Source organism: Etheostoma spectabile, chromosome 4, assembly GCF_008692095.1.
Source record: "Etheostoma spectabile isolate EspeVRDwgs_2016 chromosome 4, UIUC_Espe_1.0, whole genome shotgun sequence".
NCBI lineage: Eukaryota > Metazoa > Chordata > Actinopteri > Perciformes > Percidae > Etheostoma > Etheostoma spectabile.
In genome coordinates this window covers 527,553-545,131 of record NC_045736.1, presented here as the reverse complement: position 1 = coordinate 545,131, position 17,579 = coordinate 527,553, and the positions used below count along the sequence as shown (strand labels likewise).

Sequence of the window (17,579 nt, the reverse complement as noted above, 5' to 3'; positions counted from 1 at the left end):
TTGGTTGATTAGACTTTTTTTTATATCCCCCCCCCCTGCAATTTTTTTCCATTTATTGAAATGTCTTTAAATACACATTAACATGAATTCAACACGCTGTAGTAAACAGATAAATGGAGGCAGAAGATGTCTTTCAGTCATCAATGCACACATTCAGCGACACACAGGAGCTCTTTCAAGCTGGGCACCGTTTCATTCACAACACCTGTCCCACTACATGTATGTTTAAAATTAAAACATGAATCTGTCAGTTATGTTAATAGTTCAGTATTGTAGGCAATATAACAGGTTGTTTTGCATGCCAGTGGCACTAACAAGCATACTCTTATTTTCCTTTTCACATTTATGTTTTAAAATTTCCATTTGATAGCTTTTATGCATGATTACATGCAATTGACAGACATTGTTGATCTTGGCAGGTATCCGTTTATTGTGTTATGTTATGTTTATAAATGGCAGTGCCATGGCCACCCTACTCACTGTGCCTCGCACATGTTTAAAATAAAAACATGAATGGTAATGAACCTGTGTATTATTTGAGTATCTTGTATTGAATGCACAAACAACAGTTACATTACACATGCACTATAGGACCAGTTTGATATAAACACAATTTTATCAATATATATAATTAGGGGGTCCCCGCTCCATCTCGCCATCAGTTTGGGGGTCCTTGGCCTGGAAAACGTTGAAGACCCCTGCTCTACACTATTCTCACTTTTCAACTGTTCAATATTAAGGGCTATTAGGGGCTTTATGTCGTTTCCAATATTGCACACTGTTACTTTAAAAAAACAAGACAACATATCAAAGAAAAGTTTTTATTTAGCTTTTCAAGTAGCGCATCAAACCATCCTGTACATACCGGTCTTCTTCCTCTGCACCCTGTGACAGTGTCCCCTGGCTCTGCTGTCCCAGATGCATCCCAGTCATTAGTCATAAGACTGTCTGTGACTCTCATAAAGATTATACGAAGCCCAGTAGGTCAGAGCCAGAGATCTCACCAGTCGGACATCGCCCACCAGACGGTGAATGCTCTGAAACACAAACAGTAAACCGCATACGTATTTTGGTGTGTAATCGTGGTTGCTAACGTTCATGTACTTCATATAACGTACAGTAAATACTGACTGGGGCCCCTAACACATGCAAATTTTAGCTAACGTTACCAGGAAACTTACCCTTTTGTGTTGGCAAACAACCGTCATGTCGACGTCTGAACTCCGTCAGAATTCCCAAACTCCTGTTTTTATCAGCAGTGATTTTTGTTGCTTCCTTCAGCTTCTTTTGAAACAAAACGTATCTTCTGGCTGTGGTAAGTATCCGACGTGCTGTTGTGGGTTGCGTTGAAAATTACATCATCACGCGTAGCTATGGTGACCAGCCACGCTGAGGCGTCAATCTGCAATTGAAAACGGACGCAGAATGCGCCGAGTCGAGTAGAGGCGAGTCGTGGCGAGTCAAGTCGAGCTGTTACCAGCAGTGGAAAAACGCCACTAGATAAAAGCATGTGAATAAACTCAACATGCCGCGCTGTAAAGGGGCTGACACTAAATCAGTCTGCTGGGTGAAAGTTAAATGATGGTTAAAGACAGGTGTTCACATGTCACATGTGTTTCTCTTTACCTTACTTCTCCGTTTGTGAGTCTGTGTGTCTTTGCAAAACATCTCCCACGTGTAGCAAAAGACACTGAATATCCAGCGTCTGTTCAATGAATTATACTGTTTCATTGTTTGTTAATGAGACGTTTGAGTGCTTATCTGTGTTGTTTCAATCTCTGATGCTGCAGCGACATGACCGATCTCCAGCCGGCGGACATCCGTCCTTCTCCAGCCCCGTGTTTGGACTGAAGCCCCGCTCAGGTGAGTTGGTTCTGGGATGAGAGTGGGGAACAACAGAGCAGGGGGGAATGAGAGGGGAAAATGTACCAGAGCAAGGGAGAATGAGAGGGGGAAACGCCAGAGCAGGGGCAATGAGAGGGGGAAACACCAAAGCAGGGGGAACGAGAGGGGGAAACTTACCAGAGCAGGGGGAAAGTGTTGCATTAATCAGAGTGACTTATCGTATTGCAGCAAACATAAAAACAAACTGACTACTGTAGCTTCACTGACTACCTTCAAAACTATGCACATTACTGTTTCAACGGCAGCTGCTGCCTACAGTACTCATTACACATGGAGAGCCTCACTTCCTAAACAACCAACCCCTGCTGCGCGGCTAAATTCACATACACACACTTGCACATGGCTAACTGTCTTAAAGGGGAGGGTTGGCCGGTAATAATCAGTTAAGGAGAACAGTAAAGTTACGTTGTCTATCAAGCAACGAAAAAGAATTAGCGTAACAGTGCAATGTTGCGATGTGACTATCGCCATGTCGATGCTAAAAACACAAATTATTCAGCCCTAAAAAGGTCATTAACACACTCGCTTCCAGGCAGGCCATGTTCATCAACACTGAAAAAAAGCGTTTATCAGGCCATTTCTGAAAAAAAAACACCCTAGACCCAGAAGTCTTTGCTAACTACAGGCCCACTCTCCAACTTTCCATTCCTTTCCAAGTGCTAGTAAAAAGTTAGTATTTCACATCTTTTTTTCCATCTTTTCTGGCTTCTTTATGCACAGTTAATACAAAATTTTTACCTGGGGTGCCAAACTTTCGAGCCCCAATGTACATTCAAGATTAGATTAAATTAGATGATACTTATTCATACCACAATTAATCCTTTGTACAGCAGCAATTCTCTTACAATGAAAGCAAACAACAAACAACAAGTAAACACCCAGAAAAACTGGTAAACAATAGACAATGGCAGAAAGGTGAGCTGAAGCAAGTAAGGTAAGGTAAAGTGAAGGCGTCAATGAGGTATTGTAAAGTTCAGTTGCCATAGTACAAGAAAAACAACATTGCAGTGTTGTAAGTGATGCTTAAAATTAATGAATATCTAGTTAAAGTGATAATGCTAAAGAAGGTAAACCATAATAAGTTATATCACACTGTGACCAATAAATTATTGAAAAGTAAGTACTTGTAATGAAAAAAATAAATACAGATAAAGTTATACAGAGTGTGTTGATTGAATGAAACACAGGAACAGAAAACTACACATTACAGGTATGCGGTGTTGTAGAGTCTGACAGCGGCCGGGATGAGATGACCTGCGGTACCTCTCCTTCTTACACCGTGGGGGATCAGTCTGCGGAAGGAGCTGCTCAGGGACCCACAGTGTCCTGTGGGGGAGAGAGAGGTGTGTTCGATGGATGGATGTCAGCTTAGCTAACATCCTCCTCTCCCCTACTTTCTCTATGGGGTTCCAGAGGACAGAGCCACGGACAGAGCTCCGCTCCCCGTACCAGGTCATTGAGTCTGCTCCTGTCCGGTCCGAGCTGCCCCCCCTCCCGCAGACCACAGCATAAAGGATGGCAGAGGCCACCACGAGTCATAAAAAATCCTGAGGGAGTACTGCACACTCCAAAGGACCTAAGTCCCCTCAGCAGATGGAGGGACGCTGTCCCTTTTGTTTAGAGTGCATTGGTGGGGTCAGTCCAGTTCAGTTTAATGTTCCAGGTGACACCCAGGAAGTTTTAGCCTCTACTACCTCAATGTCCAATCCCTGGAGTTCACCGGTGAGAAGTGGGATGTTTTCCTCCGAAAGACGATCCTCTCCTGTGCTTGCTGGGTTGAGCTGAAGCTGGTTGAGCTCACACCAACTGACAAAGTCCCTGATGACGCTCCTGTATTCAGATCGTTCCCCTCAGAAACACAACCAACAACGGCTGTGTCACGGAGAACTTTGGATGTGGCAGTGGGTGGTGTTGTGAGTGAAGTCTGAGGTATAGAGGGTGAAAAAGAAGGGGGGAGCACCGTACCTGAGGGGCACCAGTGCGCAGTGCACACATCAGACACACAGTGATGGGCACTCACATACTGGGGTTGTTGGTGGGGTAGTCCGTTGGCCATGACAGCCAGGCGGTGGTCCACTCCGGCACCCCATCTTCACTTTGAGCAGTGAAGGCTGGTGGTGTTAAAAGCCCTGGAGAAGTAAAAAAAACAGACCTCACAGTGCTCCCGCTGTCCTCCAGGTGGAGCAGCGATCTGTGCAGCAGGTAGATCACTGCGTCGTCCACCACCAATCCCAGGTGTAAGCAAACTGGGGTGGACGACGCAGGATTACCTGCTGCACAGATCGCTGCTCCACCTAGAGGACAGCGCTGCTAGGATCTGTTGAAGGTGCACAAAATGACCAAAATCACCCCCATCCTCAAATCACTCCACTGCTTCCTGTCCACTCAGGACTAGTACAAGTCCCCTCCTTACACATCAGTGCATCCATGGTGAAGCCCCCCTACCTTCAAGGAACTCTCACCCCACAGACCTCAACTCGGACCCTCCAATCGTCCAGCGTATCTCCTGAACATCCCAGTGCAAAAGCTCCGTACAATGGGAGATGGCTTTTGTCCAGCTGCTCCAGACTGGGGAGATGCTCCCCTGACACCTGAGGGACACCACAGGACTGTGGATGTTTTAAACGTGGCCTTAAAACCCCCTTTTTAGGAGAGTTTTGATGAACTCTGTACCCTTTGCTTATAGTTTTTATTTTATTTTCATGTCTCCCCCATGTGTTTTTATTTTAGCACTTACAGGTTTTTATCATGTAGCACTTTGGGATTAAGTAAATATAAATGCCACCAAATTAAGATTATTATTTATTATTATTATTATTATTATTAGTATTATATAAAATGGGTTTATTGACCATGGTTCCATAAAGTAGTGTGAAACTAGTGTTAGTAAGGTGGTGGTAGTGAATAAACAACGCATACAAACTGTCAAATGTTAAACAAAGGGCCCAGTGTAACTACTGATGGTTTGATTGGTTTGGGGTCCCAGGTCAAAGGTCACCGGCAGCACAGAGCTTCACATCGACAGGATCAACCGCTGAAGGATGGCCGTGGAGCGCTCAGGACCCAGCAGGTCGGCTTCCCTTTGAGCTGCCAGTATGTATGTATCTGATATATCATATTACACATAATATATCGTACATACTACACTAGGTTTTACTCTCATATCATATCAGGATATGTATGATATCACATATCTGATATGGAGTGGACGGTGGTGATGTCAGTAAGAAGTAAGAAGAAGCACTGGTATGAAAGCCAGATTACCTAATTTATGTTTAGGCTAATACTCAATCAAAACGGTAGGCTAACGTTACGCACAGTGCGGCACACACGCACGGTCGATAGCAAGACATTTCCATCAATCAGTCAATCAAAATGGTATTTATAACACTTTACAGAAACCGCCAGGGTCCAAAGTGCTTAACAGAATGAGTAATCACATCATCTAATAGAAAGATGTGAACATAGAAACAAAAACAAATGAGAAAGGTCACAAAGAAACAAAAATTAAATTGTCACACCCCACTGCTACGTATTAAAGCCAGACTCACAGATTTGTTTGAGTTTGGACCTAAAAAGAGCCACATCTGTACAGTGCAAGTATCAGTGGAAACTTGTTCCAGAGTCTCGGAAGAGCAACTGCAAAAGCCTGATCACCCCACAGTTATACCTGGACCTTAGGACTTCTAAAACCAGCTGATTTAAGACTGCAATGACCTGTTGTGCTCCCGCAAAGTTAAGATTTAGACAAATACTCCCTCCGCTGTCTTACACACACCACACAACACACACCACACACACACCCACACACACAAATTAAGTCCAGCATCAGAATGCAAGTTATGAAACCATTTTGTCTTAATATTGAACAGCGGCCAATATGTTTGTGGTCACAGCCAGAATCAATGAAAAAACACACTGTTCAACTGAATATGAGGAAAATGGCTTGCAGCCGCATTAGTTCCATCACACTAAGTCCAAAATAGTTTCGACTCACCAATCGGTAGATTTTGTACAAGAAATCCATCTGAGCTCTTTGCTTGTGAAGACTGATCACAGCGTTGTAAAAACTGTTTAAGGGCCTTCATTTGCATAGTCTCTGACTCCAATGACAGAAGGCAAGGGCTGAAAGACATGGTTGCCCAGTCCGGTTCCAACTGTATGTTTTGATCGTTTCAGGGTGGAAAAATGTGCGCTCCACCGAAGCTGTAGTTGCTGGTATGTCAGATCGGTTGCAGCAATGTTGCTTCAGGAACGGTTTTTCCAAGTCATTTCTTTTAAAAAGTCAAGAAGCTGTGTCAGTGATTTGCCCCCAGTTCTTATGAGCCATAACAACCCCAAGATCACTTTCACCTGACAACGTCAAAGTACCTGCATTACTTGACAGCTTCTCACGTTTGCGTCATCAAACGGTGCAAAACATCTTTAAAACTTTTGCATACTACCAGTCCAATGACATGAGATTGGAAGTTATCCACAAACCGGGTCTTATTGAACATTGACATTGTCAGAATGCAGTAGTAGATGCAAGCTCGTTCTGTTTGTTTGAAACCATCTCGTGTCTCGTGGTGAACGAGTTCTCTCACCCATTTTCTCTCAAAGTTGTGCATAAAAACGGTCTAAAATCCTTCTCTTGCTATGCAACACTTCATTTCATTGCATTCTCTACCCAGCACATCCAGCAACTTGATGTAATGGCCCCTATTGCTAGAGCCAGCACTTTCATCATTGCCAAGAAAAGCAAGGTCGCATTTTATAGATCCTTCAATACTTCTCGGTTTTTCGGGGATTGCGCTTACAAAGTAGCTGGTGTTATACGTTAGTTACGCAAAGGTTCAGTAATATCTCAATTTAATTGGTCCATGTTGATTTGTAACGGAGATGATACTGGCAAACACATTTGTGCTGCGCAACATTGGTTGTCGCTTGAAATGGACAGTAAAGGCACTGCTTATTCTACCATTCTTTCTTATTTGATTAAGCGTAATTGACATTGTCATCGATACCGTCTAAATAAATGGGAATAACACAGAATAAATCACAATAATAAACGGTAAAAATACAAAAACAAGTTTATAAATACATTTATTTAATAAACCATTTATGCTTGCATTTTGGCAGTGTAAGAAGTTCCTAGCTTGCCTACCCTGACTGCAGTCACTGGTGATTAATATATCTATCATATCCTGAATATGATATATCCTATTTATATTATCATCTGATATTGTATATCATATAGGAATGATATATCATATCATGATAGATCTATCTGATGAAATATCAAAATATATAAAGGAAAATGTTCCATCTGAACTTAAGACTTGTCCTGAAGAGTGCGTTGTGTTGTTCTAAATGAAGCGGATTGAAAACCTGATGATTGAGGGTGATGATGCAGCCAGGGTATCCCAGGCAACCAAACACGGTGACCTGTTCAGATGGATTTTGAATTGAAAATGATTAGCTACAGTTGAATGGCACACCATACACACATAAATCACAGGACCAAAGTTTAACCACACACACTAACACACACGTACATACAAACACAGACAACATAAACACACACATACATACATACACACACACATTAAACACACACACACACACTAACACAGACACACCACACACTACACTTACACACACACACAACCACACACCACACAATACCTACGGTACACACCACTAAACAGACACACACGCATACCACTGACACACAACACACACATACATACATACTAACTAATACAGACACAACACACTACACACACCATACACACATACATACCTAACATACATAGACACACATACAGAAACATACACCCTACACACACACAGCGCACACACACCACACACAAACAAAACACACACACACACCAACAGCAGCATACTCACAAGTCATGTACAACATGTATACATGTAATTAAAAGCTGCAGTGTATTAATTGATGTTTGTGTATTGTCAGAGCGGAGCAGGACGATCCTGCGGAGTTCAGCTCTACCAGGGAGATGGTCTCAGTGGAAGAGTCACTAAGAAGACTTTGTGTTTGGCTTGCAGGTGATCTAGCCTGGCCAGACCTTCCTCCTCACGCTGCAGAGGAAGGTCCGGCCAGCTCCAAAGCATTGTGGAGGGAGAAAAATTGCTTTGGTTTAATGGCATACTTTAAACAACACAATCGTCTTGGGCGGTGCCACTGCTGGTTATTTTGCTCACTTTACTTACAATACCTTTTATAATATCACTTTACATCAAGTTTCCCAACTTAGGGTCGGGACCCAAAAATGGGTCGCAGACCCGGTTATGGGTCGCCATATGGCAGAGTAAAATGGCATGTCAATCTTATGTGAATGGTTCTTTTTTGCCACTGGTCGTTTCAGATCAGATGCTGTGGGAGGGAGGGGGGGGGGGGGGGGTCTCTCTCTTCTCTTATCCTAGGAGGGGATAAGAACATGAGTTGAGAAAGGGGTGAGGACACAGAAAGGAGAAATAGAGACTTTTTCTGTTTTTGTTTACTTTATAATGGATAAATAATACTTCAATACATTTAAATTCATGGTTTTCCGTTTTGTCACAGTTTAAAAATGCAGATTTACATTGATTCATGGTTATTTTGAATTGGGTCCCGGGGGAGACACTAAATTTCTCTTTTTGGTCTTGAGCTGAAAAAGTTTGGGAACCACTGCTTTACATTATTCCAGTACTTTTGCACATAACTGTTGTGTTTGTTGGTTTGTTTTATTGTGGGAAAATCTGCTGCTCCTGCAACAAGAGAATTTCCCATTGTGGGATGAAAAACGTTATTTCTATCTATATATCTATCTATCTATCTCTAAATAGTTCAGGAAGAAGTGGTTGTTGGAACATGGTACGTCAGAGTAGTTGTAGTCGTCAACAGAAAACTCTGATTGGAAGATAGTCTAGCCAGCTGTCTGGATTTACCCTGCAGAGATTGGGGGATATGGTTACCTGAAATCAGCCGCAGGTTAGAGCTCCAGCAAGAGAAGAGGACGGGGACGGATCCGGTGGAATTTCATTAAACCGTTTTTATTTCTCTCCCTCCTCTCTTCTTCAGTGGGCAAGACAGCGTGAGGTGTGCAGCACCACCGAAGGTACAGGTGTTCACACTTAACTTTTCTTAAACATCAACATACATGACAATATTTGACACCTTATTGTGTATGTGATGGTAAATAACAGCACTTATGTTTGGTATTGAAACTCCAGTCATCGCGGGACACTTGTGGAGAGACTCACTGAGTTTTGTAAAACAAAAAAATTAAGTGAAAATAAATTAAATTCAAATATAACGGATGTTGTCAAAATAGTTGTACGCACAGCCAACTAAATGGCACATCTATGGCATTAACCCACCTGTGTCCTTGTGTCAAATGACCTTTTCTACAAGTGATATCATAAAATTTGGGTTTTTATCAACTAAAATGTCCCAAAGATAGCCCACTAGCCAAAGCTATCATGCGCAGAAAATAATAGCTTAACTTGCAGCCATATAGAATAAGGAGGACATCGGATTCAACAACGAGCTACTCCATCAGCGTGCGCCACGGACAAAATCTTGTTGCATCTTGAGACAAGTGAAAATAAGTAAAAATAAATAAATCTGAGATCTGCACTCTCAAAAATACTTTTCCCCACTTGTGTGCCTGGAATAATTGGTGCATTTCTTTTGTTACAGTTAAAATAAAATGAAAAATGCACTGCTGTGGACTTGAGCCCAACCGATACGTATTTGATTAGTAAAAATCGGATATGCCAATATATCGGCCGACATACAGTAAAAAACAAATGTAATCAGAAACTCGGTTACAAATATAAACAGATTTCCCTAACATTAGTTATTTGTAGTTATTTATGAGTTCTTCACAGGACTATGCAAACACCAACACACTTAAACATGGTTCACCGTCCAGTTTTTATTTTATAAAAATTAATTTATCAGAATCAATTATTTGTCCTTATAAATTATTCTATAATGAAGAAAAAAAAATATTATATTTTTTTTAAACATCCCATTATAAATGCGATACCGAATCGGAAATGCCTAATATCGGCGATAATATTGGCCCGCTGATATCGGTTGGCCTCTACTGTGGACTTGTTTTTTACTTTCATGAATGAATGAGAATGGGAGTAGGGTTCGGTATCGGCAGAAACCAAAAAGTGGACTCGATGCCGGTCACGATTCAGCAGAGCCTGAAGGAACCTTTGTCTCTTTCAGTCAACAAATCCAAATGTTCAGTGTTTAAAAAGGCATCTGCGTAAGGCTGTCTGTTTCAGAGACCTATTAAACCCTGCAACACAGGCTGTTAAAACTAGGTGCTGTCATGCACGTGCGTAAAAGAGATCATAAAGTAGTACCTTTATCTTGGAAATTTTAAGCTTTAACCCTTGTATGGTATTCGGTTCAATGACCCATTTAAAAGTACCGTTTTTTCTACCTGAAAATCAATGGCTTACCTTATTTTCTGTGTAAACATGTATTCCTGACTTAATCAGAGGAATTATTCTGGAATGACCACTTAGTTTTCCATAGTGATTTTTAACATAAATTATAATTTGACAAAAACGAACCCCATTTGTAATTCTAGTAGGAGATGAGCATTCCCCTAAACATAAACAGTACAGGTCAAAAGTTTGGACACCTCCTCATTCATGCATTTCCTTTTTTTCATGACTATTTACTAAGGGTTGTGACGAGATCTCGTTTTACGAGATCGCGCAGAATTAAAACGTGACAAGATTTCTCGTCGAGGTGAAAAGTTGTCTCGTGAGGCGATGTGATGTCAGCGTGAGGAGCGTGAATTATATTGAAGATCCCCCGTACACTTTTTAAATCATTTGTGTGGAACATTTTTGGAAACAGTCGACAGGCTAATTCTTGAAAAAGAACATGACCATATCTGGGCTGTTCCGTTGTAGTTTTCTCTTTTTCATGATTGAAGAAAAAGATTGTTCTGTTTGCACTTGTAGTTTGAGGAGAGCGTACTTTGGTTATGATACACTTACTGTTTGCATTTAAAGTGTTATTTTCTGTTATTTAAACATTATTTTATTTATACTGTTTATTTTTTATGTTCGGTTTGTGGAAGGAGTTAGATTTTCGTTGTGAAATTGTACAGGGCAGAAGCCAGTTGGTAGAGTTTATACAAACAGTTTGCACGTCCTTACTGCATATAATTCATTAAAAATAGTAAAAAAAAAAAGTAAATAACATTAGCATTTATAGTTGATTTCAAAATGCACCTAAATGTTTTGCATTTTGTGATTCTTCAGTTGAAATAAAAAAACTATTTTCCATTCATATATTTCATGAGGATTTCTTTAATTATTTTTTAAAAATCTCGTCTTGTCTCGTTCTCGTGAACCCAACTCGTGATGGTCTCTGTCCGTGGAGTAGAGTCTGTCACACCCCACTATACATGGAGATTGTCATCAAAGGCATCAAAAACTATGATTAAACACATGTGGAATTATGTACTAAAAAAGTGTGAAATAACTGAAAACATGTCTTAATTCTAGGTTCTTTTAAAGTAGCCCCCTTTGCTCTGATTACTGCTTTGCCCACTCTTGGCATTCTTTGATGAGCTTCAAGGGGAGTAATAGGTAATAGAGGTATTAGAGTAGTTAATAAAGAAAAACACATTGAATGAGAAGGTGTGTCCAAACTTGTGGTGGACTGTATGTTATCAAATGTTTGAAATTGAGATAAAGAAATATTTGTTAATAGATTATGAAGTAAAATGTTATTGCAGAAATGTTTTAAAACCCCAAATAAGTCTAGGGTCAGTTCGACCCGAGGATACGAGAGGGTCTGAAAGGGAAGACAAACAGGGATAAGTAATGTAAGTGATAAAGCAACTCTTTAAGGTAAAGCCTGAATGGTGCTGCGTTGTGAGGACGGTTGCTATGAGTTCAGAAGAAAGAGACAGAGATTTAGAGAAGGCCAGGTTGAGGCCCATCTTGCATGCGGGAGTATGAATGGCATATGTCAATCAAGGTAAAGATAGCACTAGAGCGCTGGGTAGGCTCCCCCCCCCCCCGAGACTTGTTACACTTGGCTTCAAAATGTCTTAGATCATCACCTGTGTTTAGAGGAGTCGATAGTCGACTAATCTGTTGTTTGGATTTTAACCTTGTGTGTCTTCTCATCAAAACTGAAATTAACACTTTTTTACGCCTTCTCATCAATTTTTTAACTTTTTCTTACGTATTTGTCCCTTTTTTCAACACTTTTGACGCTTTTTCAATGTTTGTCACTTATTTGATGTTTTTAACACTACGTAACACTACCTTTAACTTTAGTTTGCAGTTGTTTTGGAATTTATGGTCAATGAATCTAATTTAAGGAAATTATACCTAATGTTTGAGTTAGAAAGCAGAGAAATTAGGAATTATTATACAAAATTAAAGGAATGTATGGCTGATGGATAATCACAGAATGGAATATGTCAACTTTTACTCAATACTATTCAACACCACTCAATTTGTTTTTCAAATGCTATACAATTTAATAAAAGCCCCAAAATTAATAAAGTAGACATTTGTATTTGCCAAAGAGTGGTTGTGTGGAATCAATCATGTTATTTTGGGTAATTAAAAAAACACTGATATAGAAAATGGGTCAATTTGACCCGAAGACAACATGAGGGCAGACCGCTAACGTCAGACCCAGCCCTGGTCTAGCTGACCGCTAATGTTAGACCCAGCGGGTCTAGCGGAGCGCCAGCGTTAGACCAGCGTGTTGTAGGAAGTTAAACAAGGTTTAAGAGTGCCTTGCAGGTTGACGCTCTAGTGGACACAAAGCAGACTTTGCCACCTAGGGACACAAAGCAGCTGCCTCATTGCACCATTGTAATGTAAAATAAGTCCATTGAAATAAACTGCTGGCTGGTGAATTATAGTTGCATGTCAGTGTGTGAGAGTTCATGTGCATGGCTGATCTGTGACGTCCATAGTGTCCGCTGGCGACAGTCGTGAAGTTCTTGGATTTGATTTTGTTTTGTGTTACTAAACAGAATTGAGTCTGGTGATGGTAATTTTGGTTGTTTATGGTAACCCTTATGTTGTTTTCCAGTCGACCATGAAATTGAAAATTTACTTTTTTTTTGTGATTTTCCGGCGTTTTAGTCGCATTTTTTATCACTCATCGGTCAAACCTTAGTTATATAACATTTTACCAGAAATTATGATATATTTGACTAAAAGTTAAGAACAGAGAATGTGAGTGGATCAATATTGTTTGAACCATTTAAAAAAAAAAAATCAAGTGCTACAAAATAAATAAAACATCCAAATGCAATGAAAGTAATCATTAACTTACTGCGACATAATGTACATCAAGCATTGTGTTTTGGGCAGTTTGGTTGAAAGAAACCCATATTTCTGATATAAACTTTGGAAAAGGGTCCAGTTTGACCTGAGGACAACACAAGGGTTAAATAAAGGATCTACTCTTTAACCTGGGTGTTGTCTTCCCGTCAAAATGTGAAAATCAACACTTTGGTTGACACTTTTTAATGATTTTTTTTACTTTTGTACGTTTTTGTCCCATTTTAAAACACTTGATGCTTTTTTTCAATTTTAGTCACTTCTTTTGACATTTAACACTATGTAACACTAACTTATTAACTTTTTTTCCCAGTATTTTTAGAATATATGGTATCAAACCTCATTTATGGGAATATTTACCTAAGTTTGAGTTATAAAAGCAAAAATTAGGAATTATTAAAATTAAGTTAAAGGAATGAATGTTGATGGATATTCACAGACGGAAAATGTCAACTTTTACTGAACTTTGCCAAAGAGCTTGTGTGGAATCAATCATGTTATTCTGGGTACTAAAAGAAACATAGATATAGGGAAAGGGTCAGTTTGACCCAAGGACAACATGAGGGTTAACCTTTCTGGTACAACCTCTACAACAATTATGATCTTGAAAATTTGCAGAATATGGGCACCTTAATGATGAAGACCAGTGCTGCTTATGCTGAGATATCAAGCAAGAAAGAATCAGTAACAGTAACCGTCAACTTTATCCCTGCGTATTTTCTTCTGTGTCTCGCTCATCATTTGTGACAGAGAGAGAGGAAAGAGAGAGAGGAGGAGATATTGATCCATATAAAATGGGAAATTAGCATGTTACAGCAGCAAAATCAGTCACACAGACAGAATATAAATATGAAGTAAGGATACAATATACATAACACACTATACATGAACTAAAAGTGCTTAATTAACGAAAAACTAGCCATTCATCAAATATAATGTTTGAAATTATATACGAGTTTATTTCATAACCACCTGTGCTGCTGTTGTTGGGTTTGGAGTCACTCGCAGAAAGTTTGAAAACATGTTTTGAATTGAAGACACATCAATTTAGGATATCAATCATTTTGGCCCCACCTAGTTTTTGCGACTTTTTCTGGGTTTTGCGGCTTTTCTGAAGTTGTTGTCACTTTTGATGATTCCTTTTGTGACGTTTTTGTCAATTTTACAGAATGTTTTGTGTTGCTTTTCAATGATATTGGTGCTTTTTCAAGTGTTTTTTTCCACTTTCCTAAGGTTGTCAATTTTTCTGCCTTTTAATCAATTTTTCTTCGATGGATACTTTTTTTAGGGTTTTATGTCGACCAAACTGAGTCAGAAAGATAAATGAGACATGCAATAATACGTCAAAGATATTTGACTTTTCTCTTATGGCGGTTTTCCACTGCGTGGTATCTACTCGACTCGCCTCGACTCTACTTGCCATTTTGGTTTTCCATACGAAAAAAAGTCCAGGGACCTGCTACCAGGGACTTTTTTAGTACTACCTCAGTCGCGGTTCCAAGCGAGCCGTGGCGATACAAAAAGGTGACGTGGAAACCTGCAGACCGCGGTTGTCGGATCACTGCGTTTTTAGCAAACAAGAGTGTGGAGTGGGTGTGTCCAGAACAAACTGGACATTAAAAAAAACAAATTCTAGCCAGACACCAGATATCTATCTCTCTACACCAGGGGTCTTCAACAGGGGGTCCGCGGAGGTACTGCATGGGGGTCGCGAAAGTTTGTGGTGATTAGACCTTTTTTTATATCCCCCCCCCTGCAAATTTTTTCCATTTATTGAAATGTCTTTAAATACACATTAACTGAATTCAACACGCTGTAGTAAACAGAAATGAGGGCAGAAGATGTCTTTCAGTCATCAATGCACACATTCAGCGCCACACAGGAGCTCTTTCAAGCTGGGCACCGTTTCATTCACAACACCTGTCCCACTACATGTATGTTTAAAATAAAACCTGAATCTGTCAGTTATGTTAATAGTTCAGTATTGTATGCAATATAACAGGTATGTTTATGGCGCAGTGGCACTAACAAGCATCACTTATTTTCCTTTTCACATTTATGTTTTAAAAAGTCCATTTGAATAGTTTTATGCATGATTACATGCAATTGACAGACATTGTTGATCTTGGCAGGTATCCGTTTATGTGGTTATGTTATGTTTATAAATGGCAGTGCCATGGCCACCCTACTCCACTGTGCCTCGCACATGTTTAAAATAAAAACATGAATATATGAACCTGTGTATTATTGAGTATCTTAGTATTGAATGCACAATAACAAGTTACATTTACACATGGCACTATAGGACCAGTTTGATATAACACAATTTATACAATATATATAATTAGGGGGTCCCCGCTCCATCTCGCCATCAGTTTGGGGGTCCTTGGCCTGGAAAACGTTGAAGACCCCTGCTCTACACTATTCTCACTTTTCACAATGTTCAATATTAGGGTATTAGGGCTTATGTCGTTCCAATATTGCACACTGTACTTTAAAAAAACAAGACAACATATCAAAGAAAAGTTTTATTTAGCTTTTCAAGTAGCGCATCAAACCATCCTGTACAACCGGTTTCTTCCTCTGCCACCCTGTGACAGTGTCCCCTGGCTGCTGTCCCAGATGCATCCCAGTCATTAGTCATAAGACGTCTGTGACTCTCAAAGATTATACGAAGCCCAGTAGGTCGAGCCAGAGATCTCACCAGTCGGACATCGCCCACAGACGGTGAATGCTCGAAACACAAACAGTAAACCGCATACGTTTTGGTGTGTAATCGTGGTTGCTAAGTTCATGTACTTCATATAACGTACAGTAAATACTGACTGGGGCCCCTAACACATGCAAATTTTAGCTAACGTTACCAGGAAACTTACCCTTTTGTGTTGGCAAACAACCGTCATGTCGACGTCTGAACTCCGTCAGAATTCCCAAACTCTGTTTTTATCAGCAGTGATTTTTGTTGCTTCCTTCAGCTTCTTTTGAAACAAAACGTATCTTCTGGCTGTGGTAAGTATCCGACGTGCTGTTGTGGGTTGCGTTGAAAATTACATCATCACGCGTAGCTATGGTGAACCAGCCACGCTGAGGCGTCAATCTGCAATTGAAAACGGACGCAGAATGCGCCGAGTCGAGTAGAGGCGAGTAGAGGCGAGTCGTGGCGAGTCAAGTCGAGCTTTACCAGCAGTGGAAAAACGCCACTAGATAAAAGCAGTGAATAACTCAACATGCCGCCTGTAAAGGGGCTGACACTAAATCAGTCTGCTGGGTGAAAGTTAAATGATGGTTAAGACAGGTGGTTCACATGTCACATTGTTTTCTTTTACCTTACTTCTCCGTTTGTGAGTCGTGTGTTTTGCAAAACATCTCCCACGGGTAGCAAAAGACACTGAATATCCAGCGTCTGTTCAATGAATTATACGTTTCATTGTTTGTTAATGAGACGTTTGAGTGCTTATCTGTGTGTTTCAATCTCTGATGCTGCAGCGACATGACCGATCTCAGCCGGCGGACATCCGTCCTTCTCCAGCCCCGTGTTTGGACTGAAGCCCGCTCAGGTGAGTTGGTTCTGGAGAGTGAGAGTGGGAACAACAGAGCAGGGGGGAATGAGGGGAAATGTACCAGAGCAAGGGAGAATGAGAGGGGGGGAACGCCAGAGCAGGGGCAATGAGAGGGGGAAACACCAAAGCAGGGGAACGAGAGGGGAAACTTACCGAGCAGGGGGAATGAGAGTGGGGAATGAGAGAGGAAACGTACCAGAGCAGGGGGAATGAGAGCAAAAGTAACAGACCAGGGAGGAATGAGAGGGGGAACGCAAGAGCAGGTGGAATGAAAGGGAGAGAACGCCAGAGCAGGGGGGAATAGAGGGGAACACACGGAGCAGGGGAGAGAGGGGGTAAATGTACAGAGCAGGGGGAAGGAGAGGGAGAGGAAACATACAGAGCTGGGGAATAAAAGGGGAAAATGTACCAGAGCAGGGGGAATGAGAAGGGGAAACGTACCTGAAGATAGCCCTTTATAAACCAAAATGTAGCCTAAGCAGAATCATCTTTAATAGAAGGAACCATATTATCTGTTGTTGAACACGTGCCTGACACAGCGAAACGTTATCCAAGTATTAGCATCAAAATATACTTAAAGTACCAAAAGTCAAACTACATGTCATGCAGACAGGCCCAGAATCAACAGTTCCCTTCAGTACAGTAACTGATTGAATACTCTCCACCACTGGCCTATTGTTCCACTCTTAAAATTAAATGAAATCAACACTGAGCCTTCCATGGCGATCCGTACTCAGTATGAACACGACCCTCTTGGATCCGTCTTCGCCC

General features: G+C 40.8%; 1 protein-coding gene across 1 annotated transcript in view; it reads left to right on the top strand.

Moving 5' to 3' along the window:
• lrch1 (leucine-rich repeats and calponin homology (CH) domain containing 1) overlaps positions 1-17,579 on the top strand; it is a gene marked incomplete in the record, with an annotated part of 222,442 nt that overhangs the window by 134,782 nt on the left and 70,081 nt on the right. The window contains 1 exon segment of the mRNA XM_032512767.1: positions 1,791-1,863. Within this exon segment, the coding sequence (XP_032368658.1) occupies positions 1,791-1,863 (73 nt within the window).